General features: G+C 36.6%; 1 protein-coding gene and 1 pseudogene across 2 annotated transcripts; both read left to right on the top strand.

The window, feature by feature from the left end:
- Positions 1–1,287: 1,287 nt before the first annotated feature.
- On the top strand, positions 1,288–2,492 carry LOC104605398 (gamma-glutamyl peptidase 3 pseudogene; annotated as a pseudogene). Its single transcript, XR_016079732.1, has 3 exons — positions 1,288–1,756; positions 1,859–2,274; positions 2,359–2,492. The product of XR_016079732.1 is annotated as a gamma-glutamyl peptidase 3 pseudogene (transcript).
- Positions 2,493–13,127: 10,635 nt separating this feature from the next.
- Positions 13,128–14,492, top strand: LOC148789783 (gamma-glutamyl peptidase 3-like). Its single transcript, XM_088893855.1, has 4 exons — positions 13,128–13,592; positions 13,716–13,880; positions 13,966–14,133; positions 14,216–14,492. The coding sequence occupies exons 1-4, from the start codon at positions 13,275–13,277 to the stop codon at positions 14,309–14,311; spliced, it is 747 nt and encodes a 248-aa protein (XP_088749981.1). The 5' UTR covers positions 13,128–13,274; the 3' UTR covers positions 14,312–14,492.
- The last annotated feature ends 5,034 nt before the right edge of the window (positions 14,493–19,526 follow it).

The raw sequence follows: 19,526 nt of genomic DNA, 5'->3' as shown, positions 1-19,526 counted from the left end.
GCAATTTTTAAGCTAATTCAAGATGAAACTTTGGATGATCAATTTCACTAGGTTAAAAATTAAACTATTAGTTTAAAGTCAAGTATCTTTCCGTGCAAAAATATGGGAGTGCAAATGAGATGAGATCAAATGAAGGGAAAGTTACACTGATGCAAAATCATGGAAGTGCAAATGATTGAATGTAAATTTTGACTTATTTTTGTTTCAAATTTTAACTTATTTTGTTTGATTGCAATATAAATAAAATAAATTAAGACATGAAGCAGAATAAAGGAAAACCCAAAACAGAAATAAATGGGAGCATTTGTTTTTCATTTGCACTCCCGTGTATTTATACTAGTGCAAATAAAATTGCATTACAACCAAACACAGCATAAGGCTCAGTTTGGAATTAGTGCACATACAAATATATAGTATAAAACCTTGTATTTTGTATTATTTTATATGCCTTCTTCATTTTATACTTATATAAATATTGAAATTTAATGATATTTTGGCCCAACATGAGTCCTCAAAATCAATTGTTATCAGCTTTCCAAATAAACTAGTTTTTTGAAAACCAACTGGATGTTCAAAGCAGCGGGTGGTGATTTGTGAACAGTTCAAAACCAGTTGTCTGGGTAATTGGTTGAGTGGCTTGACAGTTGACACCAGACGGGTCAACATTTAGTGTGCTTTATTTGGAAAACCAAATACCAGAATGAAGCGATTGCATATCGAGTTAGACTCAGCAATAAATAACCCGACCCATTGAACGCCAAACCATTTCCTTCATGGGTTTCCGGGTTCAAACTCATGGTCAAGTCAGGTAGCTGAATTGCCTTTGAAGAGTTGAGTTTCAATAACCAAACTGGTTAATTACAGCCTCTTCTTTGCATTCTTTTTCTTTATGCAATTTTCCTGTCCCCGGCCACTTCCCACCATCTAACTCTATATAGGTAATGAGCGTGGTTGCGGATTTGTTCAAGCTGATTTTCCAGTCAATCTCTTGGGCTGGACCCATTCAGTGGTGAGTCACGACCCACCGAAATTGAAAATGGATCGTAAGTTATAAGCAGTTATATGGGCAACACCATAATCAGTTTATGATGCATCTAGGTAGATCTAGACCCTAGATATAGCATTATTTATTTATTTGTCAACAATGAGGTGAGGTCAATTGGTTGATTGGACCCAAGAAACCGTGTCATTTGATACCCCAACAATTCCTATATAAATGTCCCAATTATCTTTCCCTCAAAACCCATAGTAACATTCATCTCTCCTTCTTGCTTTAGGATCCGGGCTCCAATCCTCCTGCCCTTCTCCTCCTCATTAGTTTGGCAACTCCGGTGGTTGCCACCTTTGTGGGCCTTTTAAAAAAGAAGCGACCTTTTGTCCTTTTGATCTTCTAATCCTTCCTCCCTCCCTTCCTCTCTCTCAATCAATCTATCAGAAAATGAAGTTTACTGGGGAGAAGAGGTATGCCCTATTAATGGCAGCTAAGGATTCTGACTACGTGAAGAAAGTGTATGGTGGGTATTTCAATGTGTTTGTTAACGCATTCGGGGAGGAAGGAGAGAAGTGGGACTTGTTCAGGGTTGTGGATGGAGAATTTCCTGCCATGGATGAGCTTCACAAGTATCATGGATTTGTGATCAGTGGGAGCCCTCATGATGCTCATGGAAATGAACCATGGGTCTTGAGTCTCTGCATTTTACTACAAACGCTCTATGTCATGGAGAAGAAAGTGCTTGGAATATGTTTTGGGCACCAAGTACGTAATTAATCGAATAATGTTATTATTAATAAAAGATTTTTTTTTCACTAGTTTTTGTAAGAGAAATTATTAATATTTTAATTATTTGCTTATTTTTAGGTGTTGTGCCGAGCTTTGGGTGGTAAGATAGGAAGGGCTCATACTGATTGGGACATTGGGTTGAGGAAAGTCAGTCTGGCAGAGGACAAGTACCCAAGTACACTTGTTGGTGGCTTAAAGGAAGTCCCACCTTTTCTTTCTATCATTGAGTGTCATCAAGATGAGGTTTACTTCATCTCTCTCTCTCTCTCTATCTATCTAGGCAACAAAATACAGATTACAGACTGTATCTAATAAAAGATGATCAGGTATGGGAGGTCCCAATTGGAGCTGAGGTGATTGCCTCCTCAGACAAGACAGGAGTAGAGATGTTCACCCTTGGAAAGCACATAATGGGCATTCAAGGTCATCCTGAATACACCAAAGACATTTTATATAACCTCATTGATCGTCTTGTCAACAACAACTGTATAGAGGTAAGTGTTTACCTGTTTGTAGTCTTTTAGCACATTGATGAACACTTCCTCTTAGTTATCTGATCCTGGGCTAACTAATTACAGAAAGAGTTTGCTGAACTCACAAAATCAAGGCTTGAGATGGCTGAACCAGACAGGAGGACTTGGGAGAAGATCTGCAGGAACTTCCTTAAGGGCTGAGGGCTGATTGACTTAGTTCTTTTATGTTTCTAAATAAGACTAACATGATCTCAGGAAAGAGATTGTAGCTTAATATGTTCAGAAAGATACTGGTGTAAATGAGTCGTTTACACCTTTGTCTGAACAATTGAATAATGTTGTTTTGTTTAGCATATATAGGTGAAGTCCAACTACATGGACTTAACAAAAGAATTGTAACAGATGTTGCTGTAATACCACTGGATATGTATTGTAGTTTAAACTGTTTCAGTGAATTATCAATCCATTTCTACTGCATTAAGGAGTTTACAGGGCCAAGTACAAAATTAATAGATTTTGACGAAAGAACACCAAAACGAAACTGAAATTGAAATTCTCTTCTAATTAATGACTACCAGTCAACTTGTGTCAATATCAAAGAACCTATAGAGGATAATTGACAATTTCTCTGAGTCTGTTTATCTAATCTTTAATGCAGTTCAAAAAAGAAGTGATTTTGTCCAGATAAGGTGAACATACCCATGATGGGTTCATTTAGGAAATTGACTAGATCGAACATGATTTAATGGTTGAAGAAAGAATGAAGGCATTTTTTTTATCAGGTTGTATTTAGCCTTGCCTGTGGTTTTAGTATACTCCATTAAAGGTTTAATAATTAATATTTACTGTTTGAAGATAAGATGATACAAGTTACCTAGCGAGTTCAAATCAGCCCCCCACAAGACTGCGCCCCACAACGTCTCACAGCACATCCCCGCCGTGTATTGGGAATAACTCCAGATGATGACATCACCATTTCTAGGACTATCTTGGAAGATGTTCCCAATACACTATGGGGATGTGCTGTGGGACATTGTGGGGCGCAGTCTTGTGGGGGCTGATTTGTTCTCTTATCTAGCTAATTAATTAAGCTGCCTTTACAAATTCAGCCAAGAATAGGAGAATCCATTGATGCTTTTTAACCTGTATTTTGAGTTTGGATTGGCTTCCCACTATGGGCACTACACATGTGCCCCACGCTCCCCACAACCTGGATCTGCTCTTCACAGGCTGCTCCACACACCAACCTTTCCAGCCACACATGAGGAACATCTGTACTTATTCATGAGGAGATATTCCCAATACACGGTGGGATATGGATCTGAGGTCGGGGTGGGAAGTGCTCTGTGAGGAGCAGATCCCAATTCTATCTCCCCATGGGTGCCCGTGTGTTCTCATATCTATTATTATATATTAAAACAAAACTAGTCATGTCAGATGGCCTTTCTTTTGAATGATCCCTTTTTTAAGAATAATTTAATAAAAGAAAAAATCTATGATGTCGGAAAGACATGATACCAGAATTGCTTTGACCAATCAAACCCCATCCGTGAATTTTGATAAATACCATCTGACTAGTGGTATGATACCATTGCATTGGTCTCAAGTTTTTTGGATATCATGTCTTTTTGGTATCTTAATCTAACCCTTTGATAGCTTTTGTACCCAGAGATTCAGAGTTTGAATTGTCTGTTTGGTTCATACAGGAGTTTGAATTGAAATTAGAATCAGCTGAAATGGAATACTCATTCCCAAGGGAGGGAGAGAGAGAATGATCATATTCCTTCAAATGGGAAATGCCATTCCACTAATAAGAAGAATTGGATTTTGATTCCCCAATCAAACTATTCAAAGTAGAATAGGCCATTCCCATTTTGATTCTAGACCACTGTTACCATGAACCAAATGGAGCCTAAGGTTGTGTTTGATTTAAAGGAAAAAGTAGAAAAAGGAAGAAAAAAATAAAGATACTTTTACAAAGCTTGCATAAATTTCCTTACCTTGCCTTACTTCCTACAAACCAAACATAACCAAAATGTTAAGAAGCATCATACACTTGTTTAATCAGTAGTTTACGGTCAGATCCTTTATTGATTCACCCACCAACGAGCTGGATGTCTGGCGGGGTTGGCGGCTCAACCGGACAATTAGCCCATTGACGCAGTCAAGACCATATATAAAATACACGGGACCCAGTCGGTTTTGTGTCACTGGTTCATCGGATCAACCCCCTAGCTCAACGACGGCTTGAAAACACCGAGTTTAAGGAGACAAAGTTGGCATTAGTTTTACTAATGGGATGGTTAGATTTCTAGCTAGACCTTATCCAATGAGAACCCATTATATAGGATCTGTGACATGTCCCAGCTCTGAAGACATTGGATTCCGATTTTTATGGGTGAAACATGGGGCTGATAAAGTCTAAGCCCAACCCAAAATGGTCGGGTCGAGTTAATGGTTGGGTCAAGGTTAGGGTTAGAATTGAATAAATGAATCCGACTTGACTTCTATTTGGGTCAGGGTTGATGCCTTCAACAACTAGATCCGATCTCAACCAATATGTCATCCAAGTTTCAAAATTCATCATCTATGTGGGTTTATCTTATCATATCGCTCCCACCCCAATATATAAAATACTAAGTATTTTAAATTTTGATGTTTTTAGGTTGCGGGAATTGCTAAGACTTAAGACCGCCCCCTTATAAATTTTGAAAAAGAAAAACAGAAAAAAATGGCAGTATATTATTCAAACCCCTGATACACATGTTCTGGCATATCAATACACATGTTCTGGCATATCAATATTCTGAATCTTGCATAAATCATTAAATTAGGGATGCAAATGGATCAGATCGGATTTGAATCAAGGTATATCTGAATCTGATCCGATATACTATAGATCTGATCTGATATAAAGATTTGATCATATCTCATAAATAGCTATTTGAATTCGAATCCAATCAGGATGTTGGATATCTAAATCTGATCTAATTTGATTTCATTTTTTAAAAAATTAATAAATTATTAAAAGAAAAATAAAATATAACAATTTAAATAAAAAACAAAAAATATAAGTATTTTTTCAACTATTTTTATTATATATATACCAGTTTTTTATAAAAAAATAAATAGGGAAAATTCCCAATTAGTACCCTGTACTTTAAGGCCTAGTGCCACTTTAGTCCCCAAACTTTAAAACACAACAATTCAGTACTCAAACTTTCGAAATGTGTCAAAATATACTGTCAGTTATGTGCATCACTTGACATAATGTGCGATTTAAGACTTTTGGAAATGTCAAAATTACCCTTCAAAATAGAACACTATTCTTCCCCAACGGGTTGTCCAATCTACTCAATAACTTGTAAAAAAATCTTAAGATCTAGTCATTTGGTATTTGCCTTGGGAACTCACACCCCTAGAAGCTAGCTGTTAGAGAGAGGGAACCAAGCCATATATATATACCCCACAATAGCATCCCATAATATTGATGTGGGATATCTCACATTAGCATCTCATACTTTCCCCGTAAATGCTTATATTTATTCAAATGACAATTTAAGCCCTAACTTCACTCATACATATCTACAAAACTGTTCACATGTTATATTATATATTTCAATTGAGAACCCACATGAGCTGTCATATAGATCCAAATAATAATAATAATAATAATAATAATAATAAATAAATAAATAAATAAATATTGGTACGCTTTCCTTTTGAAGAAAGAAAATAGACAGATAGTTCCCGCCAATTTTTTGTATCATCTATAAAACGACTTTAAATTCGTTAAGCGAAGAAAAGACTCTCAAAATTGACATAATTACTTACAAAAAACAAAACAAATGAAGAATACTTGGCCACCCTGTAACGGGGATAAGTCGTTTGACCCTATTCTCCCCATCATGTGAGAGAAGCTCCCTCAGCTGTGCTAGCTGTGGACCCAAATCCTGAAGGACTACTACGTAGTGCAACGCCAAGAGGATGTAAACACGAGCCAGCTCCCTCCATTAATCCATTAAACAGTAGCAATAGAAAACAATATTTGTATAATAATAATAAAAAATTTGAGAACCTTGGAACTTTGTTTTCCTTTCTTCTTTTTCTCTGTGTTGGGTCTTTTCTTCTGAGAGAGTTGCTTTTTATTGGTCCTGAGATCTCTCCGTCTCGCAGTGATCAAAGTAAAAATAGTTAAGCGAACTAGCAAAGTAAAACCTGAACAATTTCATCGTTTCTGGAATCAAAGTAAAATCTGGAAAGTACAAATAGTTAAGCGAACTAGCAAAGGAGCTCACCTTCTCGGAGGCTCTGATTTACCAGGTAAAGTTTTACATTTCTCAGGAAGCAAAACCTTTTTTCTCTCCTTTCTGACAGATTTTCAGGCTTTCAGCCGTCCTTCCTCTGAAGTGTTTTTGGAATTCGGAAAAAGGAGAGAGAGAAAAAGAAAGTTACAAAAGAGTAGAACAGGTAAGGGTGTATGGGCGTGAAGTGGATTCTGGGAGGGAAGCAGGAAAGGGACCGAGTGTGAAGTGGACTCGAGGGGAAGATGATGGTGAACAGTACTTTTTGGGCGTGGGGGTATTGTAAGCATTATAAAAATTTATCAGGGACTGGTTTGTCCTATTTTTTTGGAGAAGTAATTAGAACAAATCAACTTGAAATCACTTTTTCAAAGAAATAATTCTTCCTTAACTTTTTTATCAAACGCACATAAATACTTAAAACCCATTTAATGTGTGGTCCCATATCTTAAAAGAAATACTTCTTTTAAGTGTTTTCAAATAGGGCCTAGGTGGGTTTTTACTCCTCTCCCTACCCTATTCAGGAACTCTAGAATCTCAACCCTAACCAAGGGTTGAATCCAGGAACTAACTGTTGCACTGAGAATGTATTTCTGTTCAATAGAATATGCTTCAAAACCATGGCCATTGCCATCGAGCTCTAAGCGCAATCCCTTCTCCTTGGTTATAGTCGTTTACACTTTCTGATTTCGAACTCTTGTTATTGGAAGGTATATGGATTTAAAGTAAAGGATGCATGTGCCCAAGCTGATGTGATTTGTCGATTGAATTTATTGGGGGGTTTACAACTCATAGGCCATAGCTGGTATTTTCGTTCCTACTTCACCTATGGGAATAGTAAAACTCTTTCCAACTTCATATTGAAGTTGGTAAATTGGTGCTCAACATTCAAAGAAAAGATCATTGTCCATTACCAGATTTGAACATTTGGATGGTTGATGAAGAAAATTAGATGACACATGAAGGGTATTTGTTATTTTTGCATGTCACTTAGTGGCTGGTTAACGAAGGTATTAGATTGATACGTTTTAAAAGTTCATGAGGTACTGAATTGTCATGTTTTAAAATTTGGGGACTAAAGTGGCACCATGTCTAAAATACAGGGTACTAATCGAGAATTTTCCCAAATAAATAATATAAAAAATTTATAAAAGTGCAATATGAATAACATAAAAATAAATAAATAACATATATATATGATCTGAATTCTAATTGGATCCAATTATCCAATCCGAAGATCTGAAGTAGGGATATCCAAATCCAACAAAATAGGGTCGGAACGGATCATAATCCGATAGGAATGGCAATGGAGCGGGGATCATATTCCCCGTCCTCGACCTTGATTTTGAAATTAACCCCCACCCCTATCCCTGATCCCCGTCGGGGATAAAATTTGTCCTCCATCCCCGATCCTCGCTGGGGATAAAATATGTCCTCCGTCCCCGATCCTTGTTGGGGATAAAATATGTCCTCCATCCCCGACCCCTAATGAGTATGGGTTTGCCGTAGGGACCCGAATCCCCGAAATTTTTTCAAATAACAATAATTTAGGGGTGAACATTCGGTTAAAAACCGAACAGAATAAACCGGATTTTTAAAAACTGAACTTATAAAATATAAAACCGAACCGATACCAAATTTTTTAGTTTGGTTTTTGGTTATTTCGATTAAAACCGATTTTTATTAATATTATACTAATAAATATTATATATTATATATATTAATATATTTATGTATATTATAATATATGTATATGTTAATGTATTTTATATATTTTAATATTATATACAATACATGTTATATACATATTATAATATATATTATATTATGTGTATAATAAATTTCAATTAATTCAGTTTTTTCGGTTAACCAAATTTCCAATCCTGAAAACAGAAATCGAAATTTTTTTAAAACCAAATTAACCGAACCAAAAATCTAAAAAAACCAAACCAAACAAACCAAAACTGAAAATTTCGGTTCGGTTTTTTGGTTTTAACCGAATAATGCTCACCCCAAACAGTATTTTTTAAATAAATAAAAATTTTTATTGTAAATAATATTTTAAATATATATATATTTATCTATATATATATATATATTGGGTGGGGGTGGGCCAGAGACCTCAATCTCCATCCCTAGCCCCATCAGGTCGGGGAAGTCGAGCCGCGCGAAGGGATGGGGAAAATTGGTGTCCCTATAATCCGATCCATTTGCACCCCCACATTAAATCATCGGATTCACCTTGGAAAGCCAGGAGCCACTGTATGAAAGCCTGGACCACTCAAGCGGGTCCAGAAAACAACCAAAAAACTTGGGAGAATGATGGTTCAGCCCAGGGTCAGAATTTGTAGACTCAAAGTACATTTTGGGTAGGTGCCAGATCAGAATTGATGCCAATTCACGGCCAGGTATGAGTGTATAGAGTATGGGTTTTGACCTTTTGGATGTTTATAGTTTTGTAGTTGAAATCATAAATCTGCATTGTGCCTGTCCATACTTCTCCGAAAAAACTTGTCTTTGGTGGGTCATATGAGAAAAATCTATAAGCTATGTTTAGTAAAAAAACCAAAATGCCCAAATTAACCATTTTAAGTCAAAACAATAAAGGGCTTTTCCATGATGTTTCTTTTAGTGGCGTTTCCAAAGCGGCTCAATATATGAAATCAACTAAACCATTTTGATAGAGGTGTAAATCGGGCCGTGTTGCTTGTGGCCTAGCAAGGCCCGGCCCAACGGCATAAGGGTCGTGATTGGCTCGGCACGATGGTCCAGGTCATGCTGGGCCTAGGGTTTGAAGTCCATGGGCCGGCACGACAGGTGGCACGGCTCGTAGTAGGTCATGCTCAGCCTGCCCGAGAACTAGCAGTTGGTAGGGATGGCAATTTTCCCCATTTCCTCGATCCCCATGGGGATCCGCCCCGAATGGGCAAGGATGGGGATGATTTCCCCCCACGGGGATGGGGATGGGAAAATTTCCATCCCTGTTAGTGGGAACGGGGAAAGCACTCCCCACTAGTATATATGTATGCACACATTATATATGTATATATATAATATATTAATATTTTTAAAAATATGGTTGAATCTTTTCTAATACGATTGTAAATTTTAATTATTTTAATTTTATTTTTTAAATAAAATAAAAAACAAAAACAAAATGGTTAATATTATAAAAAATCGTGGGGAATGGGATCTCCATGGGGGTGGGGATGGGGATAACCTTATCCCCGTTAGTGAGGATGGGGATAACCTTGTCCCCATGGGAATCCGCCCTGTGGTGTAAGACGGGTTTGCATCACTGACCTCATATGTGGTGTAAGACGGGTTTGCATCACTGAAAAATAAATGTATATTTAACATGCTGATTTGCACAAAGGTTTGATTGGTTGATACCTATTGAGAACGGAACTATCTAAAACAGAAAACAAATGGCCCAATCCAAATTTAGGTCAAAACTGAATTTTCTGACCTAGCCCAACCAACTACCCAAAAATAGTTCAGATCCAACCATGCAAAAAACTTGGATTGGGTCAGTTCAGGCTCGGGTTAGGCCTGCCCAAATTACACCCTTTACTTATTAGATGGGGTTCATGAAAATCCAATATAATGTAAAAATACCTTGCGTAGTATAGGCTTTGAAGAATTTAAAAGAAGCCAGTGTCAACAGCAGGATTTGAAGTATGGAGTATATAATACTATAAAAGGTAAAATATAAAATCTCTCTTGAGGTTTCTGACAATCATAAAACTTCCCCTGATTCACTTGTAGTTTTGAAAAAAAAAAAATCTGCAATTACCTTCTCTTTCATCCAGGTGGAAAATGTTGGTCTAATGCATCATTTTTTAAAATACCCATTTTCCCCTGTGCCTATCGATTCATATGAAGATTTACTAGAATACTCCCAAAAGAACTTTTAACTGAAAAGGTTCCATAAATCAAATTCAAAAGAGTAATGCAATTTTACTCAACACCCATGAACTATAGTGAAGTTTGAAAGGGCGAATCTGACATTTTGAATTATGTAGAAGGATGCCCTAATGAGTAGCAAGGGCAACTTTGTAATTTTCATGTCTTTGTTACCAAGACAATGACCAAAGAGAGGTAACTGCAGGTTTTTTGAGCATTTCTCTTAAATTCACCATAACTTTTCAAAATGTCTAGAGAACCCTATGTTAGTAAGTTTTTGTTTTCCAAAACTCTATCCATTAGAGCACCGTTAGTGTACATTGACATAAGTTATCCACATCAGCATAAATGCAATTTTGACGACCAAACTTCCCCTGAATGGTTAGCCAGCTTACTAAACATATTTTTATGACTAAAATGCCCATAAACACCCAACTGCATTATATATAAGATTTCTATTCGTTGAGAGACATTTTGCTCGAATTGTGATGTTTGAAGGTATTCGAAGGAAGTTGGAAAATGGGTTTTGGGTTAAATAATAATAAGGGTATTTTTGGAATATTAACAGATGGGTTAAATGTAACAAAGGGTAAAATGGTAATCTACTAATACCCATTAGTGTTTAATGTCAAGTTACTGATATGGGTTGCCTAGACATTTTGAAAAGTTTGTGAGTTTAAGAGAAATGCTGAAAAGCCATGGTGAGTTTAAGAGAAATGCTGAAAAGTCATAGTGAGTTTTAGACAATTTCCCTTTTCAAAACTATTTTCACCATTGGTAAGGCTGTGGAGGTTGGTCAAGTCTCCAAAGGTCCGGAGAAGGTGATGGGAAAGAGAGGAGAAGAGAGGAGAGAAGGGAATGGCCCATTTGTGAGAAACCCTAGGTCAAAGTTATTTTCGTCCCTAGGGAAGAGTTGCTTTCCCTTTTTATAGAGAGAAAACCATGGCTATAAGGACTTAAAAGGAGATCTTTTCTATTTGGGAAGGAGATCTTTCTATTAGGGGAGTATTATTAGGGTTTTGCCACGTGTCCAGTGAGATCCTTCGAAGATAGGGTTTCCTTTCCCTTAAGGATTCTCTACATATGCTACTTCTTTTGTGACCCTTTTATACTGACGTGGCATGGGTGACGCCATTATTTGCATTGCTTGATTTTACTAGGTCAACGGGGCATCCCGTCACGTGTGCAATTTAAAAACGCACTTGTTTATGATATTTATTTCCGATCTTTAGTAATTCCTTACCTGTTCGAAGTTCATCACAGGTTTGCGTGTGTCTAGAGATCATCGCAAATTCACGCATGTCTAAGATTCATCGCAGATCTGCATAGGCCAAAGCTCATCGCAACCTATTTCGGGTATGAGTTAATCGCAGATTTTCGATGAGTTATGAGCTCATCGTAAACGTGCGATGGGTTATGAGTTCATCGTAGACATCCGTGTAGTGTTGGTTTGACACCCTTTGTACTCTCTAACGGTTTTAATGACCACTATGTACCTACAAAAACTATAGAAGAGCTTTTTATTAAAGTCGTAAATGACCCATGTGGAAGTGGAACCACATAAAATTCAGATTAAACAAAGATTCATTAATTGGGTTTGACTATGATATCAAAAAGATATGATGTCCGAAAACTCTTTATCACAGTTCATGGGTGGGTTTGATTGGTCAAAACTCTTTCCATACCATGTTTTTCTTACATCATAGATTTTCCCGCATTAATTATAGATTTTCTAATTTTGTGATGTGGATTTAATTCTATGTCTAGAAAGCCGTTGTTAGTAATGTCATGAAATAGTTTATAAGCAAAAATAATTTAAATGCTATTTTCATTTCATTGTATTCACCTTCATTAAATAAAATATTTAAGATATTCATTCTCATTCTCTCTCATTAAATCCTATATTTTAGGTATTATTTGTTTTTCATCATTAAATTTCATCACCATCATTTAAAATTATGATGTGATGTGGGTTTTCAAAATCTTATACTATGTTTATATTTTCATGAACCTTATGTGACAGCATAATGCGGGTACCACCACTATATGCAGCTTCTTGAGAGATAGAGAGATGATTAATTACTTTCAAATAATGGACCAAGCGATGATATCAGTCCGACCAGATATTATGGGTTGATAATGGACCAAGTCTATGGAGCATTACTGTCAAATTGAAGCAGATCCAATGGGTCCCAATTTAATAATGGGCCCTCAGTTGAAGGGTTGCTTTCAAAATATTCCCACTCTCATAAATGGTTGAAATGGGCGCCAATTGGCCATGATGTTCCGACTGAGAGCAAAGTCATTCCTGGGCTTAACTAAATCAGGTCTTTGTTGACTGGGGTCTCATTCCTAAAAAAGATTATGTTGACTTGGGCCTCAATATTTATTTAAATGAGGTTGGGTGACTTTTTAGTTGGGTCAATCTCCGGTCGGGTTGGAAGACTACCGAATCCAAATGGAAGTCATATCCTTTTTTTTTTCTTAAATAATAATTCAGAAAAATGAAAAATAAGTCATGTTCTTTGTTAAATGCGAGTCTCACGGCAAGAGGATATGACTCTCCCACAAAACCGTGTCATTTCATTCACCCAACAATTCCTATAAATGCCCCAACATCTCTCCCACAAAACCCATAGTAAAACTCATATCTGCTTGCTTTAAGGTCTCAAATCCGGGCCCCAATCCTCCTCCACTTCTCAAGTTTCACAACTCTGGTGGTTGCCTCCTTTGTGAGCCTTTGTCCTTTGATCTTCTAATTCTCTCCCCCCCCCTCTCTCTCTCTCTATCTATTTGTCTATATCTCTGAAAATGAAGTTTATTGGGGAGAAGAGGTATGCCCTATTAATGGCAGCTAGGGATTCTGACTACGTGAAGAAAGTGTATGGTGGGTATTTCAATGTGTTTGTTAAGGCATTCGGGGAGGAAGGAGAGAAGTGGGACTTGTTCAGGGTTGTGGATGGAGAGTTTCCTGCCATGGATGAGCTTCACAAGTATCATGGATTTGTGATCAGTGGCAGCCCTCATGATGCTCATGGAAATGACCCTTGGGTCTTGAGCCTCTGCGTTTTGCTACAAACGCTCTTTTCCATGGAGAAGAAAGTACTTGGAATATGTTTTGGGCACCAAGTACGTAATTAATCAAATAATGTTAGAATTAATTACTAAAAGAATTTTTTTTTTCATTAGCTTTTGTTCTTATCTTATTAGTAAGAGATATTATTAATATGTTATTTATTTACTTATTTTTAGGTTTTGTGCCGAGCTTTGGATGGTAATATAGGAAGGTCTCATACTGGTTGGGACATTGGGTTGAGGAAAGTCAGTCTGGCAGAGGACAAGTACCCAAGTACACTTGTTGGTGGCTTAAAGGAAGTCCCACCTTTTCTTTCTATCATTGAGTGTCATCAAGATGAGGTTTACTTCATCTCTCTCTCTCTCTATCTATCTATCTAGGCAACAAAATACAGATTACAGACTGTATCTAATAAAAGATGATCAGGTATGGGAGGTCCCAATTGGAGCTGAGGTGATTGCCTCTTCAGACAAGACAGGAGTAGAGATGTTCACCCTTGGAAAGCACATAATGGGCATTCAAGGTCATCCTGAATACACCAAAGACATTTTATATAACCTCATTGATCGTCTTGTCAACAACAACTGTATAGAGGTAAGTGTTTACCTGTTTGTAGTCTTTTAGCACATTGATGAACACTTCCTCTTAGTTGTCTGATCCTGGGATCAATTTACAGAAAAAGTTTGCTGAACTCACAAAATCAGGACTTGAGATGGCTGAACCAGACAGGAAGACTTGGGAGAAGATCTGCAGGAACTTCTTGAAGGGCTGAGGGCTGATTGACTTAACCAACATTGAATTTACATTGTAGCTTAATATGTTCAGAAAGATACTGGTGTAAATGAATCGTTTACACCTTTGTCTGAACAATTGAATAATGTTGTTTTGTTTAGCATAGGTGAAGTCCAACTACATGGACTTATAAAAGAACTGTAACAGATGTTTTTCTGTAATACCACTGGATATGTAATAATGTAGTTTAAACTGTTTCAGTGAATCAATCCATTTCTACTGCACTGAGGAGTTTACAGCGCCAAGTACAAAATTAGTAGATTTTGACGAAAGAAAAGCAAAACCAAAACGAAACTGAAATTCAAATTCTCTTCCAATTAATAACTACCAGTCAACTTGCGTCAATATCAAAGAACCTGCTACAGAGGATAATTGACAACTTCTCTCATTCTGTTTATCCAATATTCAATGGAATTCAAGAAATATGTGATTTCGTCCAGATAATGAGAACATACCCATGATGGGTTCATTTAGGAAATTGGCTAGACCGAACATGATTTAATGGTTGAAGAAAAAACGAAGGAACTTTGTTGATCAGGTTGTATTCAGCCAGGCTCTGTGCTTTTATTATACTCAAGTTTAATAACTAATAATTAATAATTAATTTTTGCTATTGGTAGATAAGATGATTCCAGGTACCTAACTAATTAATTAAGCTAACTCTACAAATTCGGCCTGGAATATGAGAATCCATTAATTAATGCTTTTTAGCATGTATTTTGAGTTTTGATTGGCTCGGCCTGGAATATGAGAATCCATTAATTAATGCTTTTTAGCATGTATTTTGAGTTTTGATTGGCTCCCCACAATTGGCACCCCAGGCTCCCCACAGTCGGGATCTGCTCCTCACTCAGTGCTCCTCACACCGACCCCTGCCACACATCGGAACATCTCCTGTACTTATATACTATTATTCATGGGGAGAGATGTCCCCAATACACAATGATATAGATGTGAGGTTGGGTGAGGAGTGGTCTATAACTGTGAGGAGCAAATCCCAATTCCATCTTCCCATGAGTGCCCGTGCGTTCTCTATACCTCTCTCTTGAATGATCCCTTTGTTAAGAATAATTTAATCAAGGGAAAATCTATGATGTAAGAAAGACATGGTATTGGAATAGCTTTAACCAACCAAATCCCATCTGTGAATTCTGATAAATACCATCTCACTAGTTGTATGATACCATTGGATTGGTCTCAAGTTTTTTGGATATCATGTTTTTTTGCTTTCACAATCTAACTCCTTGATAAATTATTTAATTAGAGTTTGATACAAGTATACAAAATAATTAAGCGTCTGTTTGGTTTACAATCGGAATCTAAATTTAAATTGGAATTGGAACCGGAATTGGAGTGATCTACTCCCGGTTGTTTGGTGTCAACCCTAGTATGAGCAAGTGGAAAACAGTTCTAGGGGTGTCACTAAAATCAGTCAAGGTCACCCCAAAAGGCCTCTTGTATATTAAACATAACATATTATATATATTTACAAATGTGACCTTATGGGGCTGAAAGAAAATAAAGGGAAAAAATAAAACAACAAAGCTGATATATAGTGTACAACAAGGGCTATCATAATATGTTATATCATGTTCCTTCACATCTCCCCTCAAACTAATGTGTGGGTATAAGCGTTAGCTTGCTTATAAGAAAGAGATGTTAGGGATGAGACATACCCTTGTGAAGATGTTAGTAATTTGCATGTTGGAAGCTACATGAGGAAGAATAATAGACCCAACAAGGAATATGTCTCGGATAAGGAATTAATCCACCTTTATATGCTTAGTCCTCTCATGAAAAACAGGATTCAATGTAATCTTGATAGTGCTAGTATTATCTGCATAGAGAGGAATGGGAGCACCAAGATCCAAAAATAAAGATTATATTGTAGCCAGACTAGCTCAGTACACATAGAAGACACCGCCCTATTCTCTGCTTCAGTAGAAGACATGGAAACAATCTGTTTCTTCTTGCATTTCCAAGAGATGAGAGAATCACCCAAAAACACACACCACCCAATAGTAAAGCAATGGGTGTCTGGGCAATCAATCCAACTAGCATTTACATATGCTCTCAATTTTATAGGTGAAGAGGAGAAGAGACTATGAGTAATTGTGCCATGAACATAACAAATGATTCGATGAACCATAGTCAAGTGAAGTTGACGAGGTGCAGAGACAAACTGACTTGCAACTTGAGCAACATAAAAAATATTAGGTTGGGTCATAGTGAGATAAATAAGAGACCCTACAAGCTATCTATATAGAGTGGCATCTAGGAGTAATGGGCCTTCTAATTTGAACAACTTAGTTCTTAGCTCTAAAGGAGTGTCAACATGCTTGTCATTTGTAATGTTGGCTAGTTAGACAAGATCAGTGGCATATTTTTGCTGACACACGAAATATCCTTGAACATTATGATGAACTTCCAAACCTATGAAATAAGTAAGGGGATCCAAATCCTTCATATGAAGGGAATTAAGAGGAAGGGACTTCAACTCATGAATTCCCTCATCATCATTCCCAGTCAACAATATATCATCAACATATAATAAGAGGATAGTAATACCCTGAGGTCTCTTACAGACAAAAAATGAGTAGTCAAAGAATCTTTGATTGTATCCTGCTACAACATCTTAAAACCTTTCAAACCATGTTTGAGGAGCCTGCTTCAGCTCATATAAAGACTTCTTTAGCTTACAAATTAGAAAATGATCACTACAATATCTAAGAGGAGGTTTCATATAAACATTCTTCTTCAATTGGCCATAAAGAAAGGCATTTTCACATCCAACTAATGAATGGACCAAGACTGGCAATAGACAAAGCTTAGAAGACACAGACTATGGTAATTTTAGCAATTGGAACAAATGTCTCATCATAATTAATTCCATATTCCTACTTGTATTCCTAAGGCTTAGTTTGAAAGGAGTACAAATACAATTTTGTAGAGTACAAAATATTACATTTTATATTATTTTGTATGTATTTGTACTGTACATATTTGTATTTGTTCTCTTTCCAAACTGAGCCTAAGGAACCACCCGAGCCTTACACGGGTTAAGAGAGCCATCTGACTTTAGTTTAATAGTATAAATCCAATGACTCCTAACAATAGAGGCATCTGGAGGGGTAGGCACAAGATCCTAAGTGTTATTCTCATGTTAAGCATGAATCTCTGCATCCGTAGCCTCTTTCCAATGTGGACTACTAATGGATTACTGGTATGAATAAGGAATATCTATGGAGTATAAGACAACAAAGAAAGAACTATGATTTGAAAGAAACCATAGTGGTCAGGTGGTAGAAAAATATGAGTATAATGACAAAGAGAAATAGAAGAGTTAGTATCTAAGGAAGGAATCACTTACAAAAGGAGTAGATGGATGACATTCAGGACTAGAAAGAAGGGGGGTTGTAGGTTGAGGGTCTAGGGAACGTAAGTGCTTGTGAGAGAAGACAAGAAAGTCCTTCACAATTGGAGATGGAAAACATCATTGGAATCAAAGTTTTGGAAAACAAAGTTAGAGGGTGCAAGCAATCTATGAATATGATAGATAGTAAGATCATAACATAGAAAACCTTTGTGATTTGGATTATATCCTACAAATCCACACATAGCAGATTGAGCAAACAATTTGAATTGTTTACAAGAGGGAAGATGTACAAAACATAAGCAACCAAAAACACAAAGATTAGATAGGTTATGAGGATGACTGATAACCTATCTAATTGACCTTGTTAAGACTGCCCCCTCCCCGCCCCCTCCTAAAATTTTGAAAAAAAAAATAGAAAAATAGTGTTGTATTGTTTAAACCCCTAATATGTATTCATATTTTGAACCCTGTGGCTTAGTTTGGAAGGAGTACAAATACAAATATGTACATTGTAAAACCTTGTGTTTTGTACTATTTTGTATGTATTTGCATTGTACATATTTGTATTCTTACTCCTTCCAAACTGAGCCTGCATGAACCATTAAAGCCGTGTTTGGTTTGAAAGAAAAAGTAGGGAAAGGAAGGGAAAGGTAAGGAAACCTATACAAGGTTTATAAAGATTTTCCTAACTTTCCCTTCCTTTCCCTACCTTTTCCTTCAAACCAAACATAACCTAAATGATGCGATTCACCTTGGATAGCCAAAAGCTATGAATGCCTAGCCTCTCAAACGTTTCTTTTAATGGCTTTTTCAAAGCGGCTCAATATATGAAATCAACTCAACCATTTTAGGTGATATCTTGTTCGAAATGGGCCTTGAGTCTAAATAAAGTAGACATATTTATTTATTTTATTTTTGTTGTCACAACAATGCAGCTGTTTTGTAGCAATCTCCTTTTTCTAATTTATTTGTTAGAAAGTGGATTAATCCCTGTCAAGTTGGGATTTGGGGATCCCACCAAAACGAAATTGAAAGTCAAGTCTTTCTCTTGCTCTTTTTTTATCTTTGTACAGTTAAGTCAAATGAGAGAGTAATTGGCCAGCTCTGGTGCATGGGTTGATGATGGAAATGAGTTGGTAAGATGAAAGGAAGTCTTCTGGTTCACATTTGGTCCTTAAGGGCCTCGACCAATGCTACTTTTGGTCTGGAGTTTGCTTGTGAGATTTTGGCAAATTACTTTAGATAACCCAAAAGGGCAATATGGTTGGATGGTCAAAATTATTCCTTTTGAAACTGTCCAAAGCTATTTGAGGGTGAAACTGAAATGAATATCTATGTGTGTTATTGGAATATTGCTTGTGTAGCCTTTTATCTTTTCTACAGTTAGGGGTGTCAATCGGACTAGATTCGGTCCAATATGATCCAGTCCAATATGAGTCCAATATAAATCGATCAGGTCCAATCCAATCCAATGAATATTTTGGACCAATTTGGACCAGTCCAATTTAATGTTTGGACCATTCAATATATTCAAATTTATTTTGATTTAGATTGGTTTCAACCCAAACCTGGTCCATTGATACATATATTCTTATTTTATATCAATTAATGGACCAAAAATTGACTAAATCCAATCCAATCCAATATCTTGTATGAATATCTCATGGTGTATTTCTCTGCACTTGTATATTCTCTTTCTAGTCAAGAGAATGTATTTCGCCGAAGATGTTATTTTCTTTGCGGTCGTCTACCCTAAGATGGTAAAGCCTAACATATAAATTATACCCAATAAAACGAAATGAATATTAAACAAAACTAA

Source organism: Nelumbo nucifera, chromosome 8, assembly GCF_055504915.1.
Source record: "Nelumbo nucifera cultivar China Antique chromosome 8, China Antique-T2T, whole genome shotgun sequence".
Taxonomy (NCBI): domain Eukaryota; kingdom Viridiplantae; phylum Streptophyta; class Magnoliopsida; order Proteales; family Nelumbonaceae; genus Nelumbo; species Nelumbo nucifera.
Note: the sequence above shows the minus strand (reverse complement) of the source record. Positions and strands in the feature narration are given on the sequence as shown.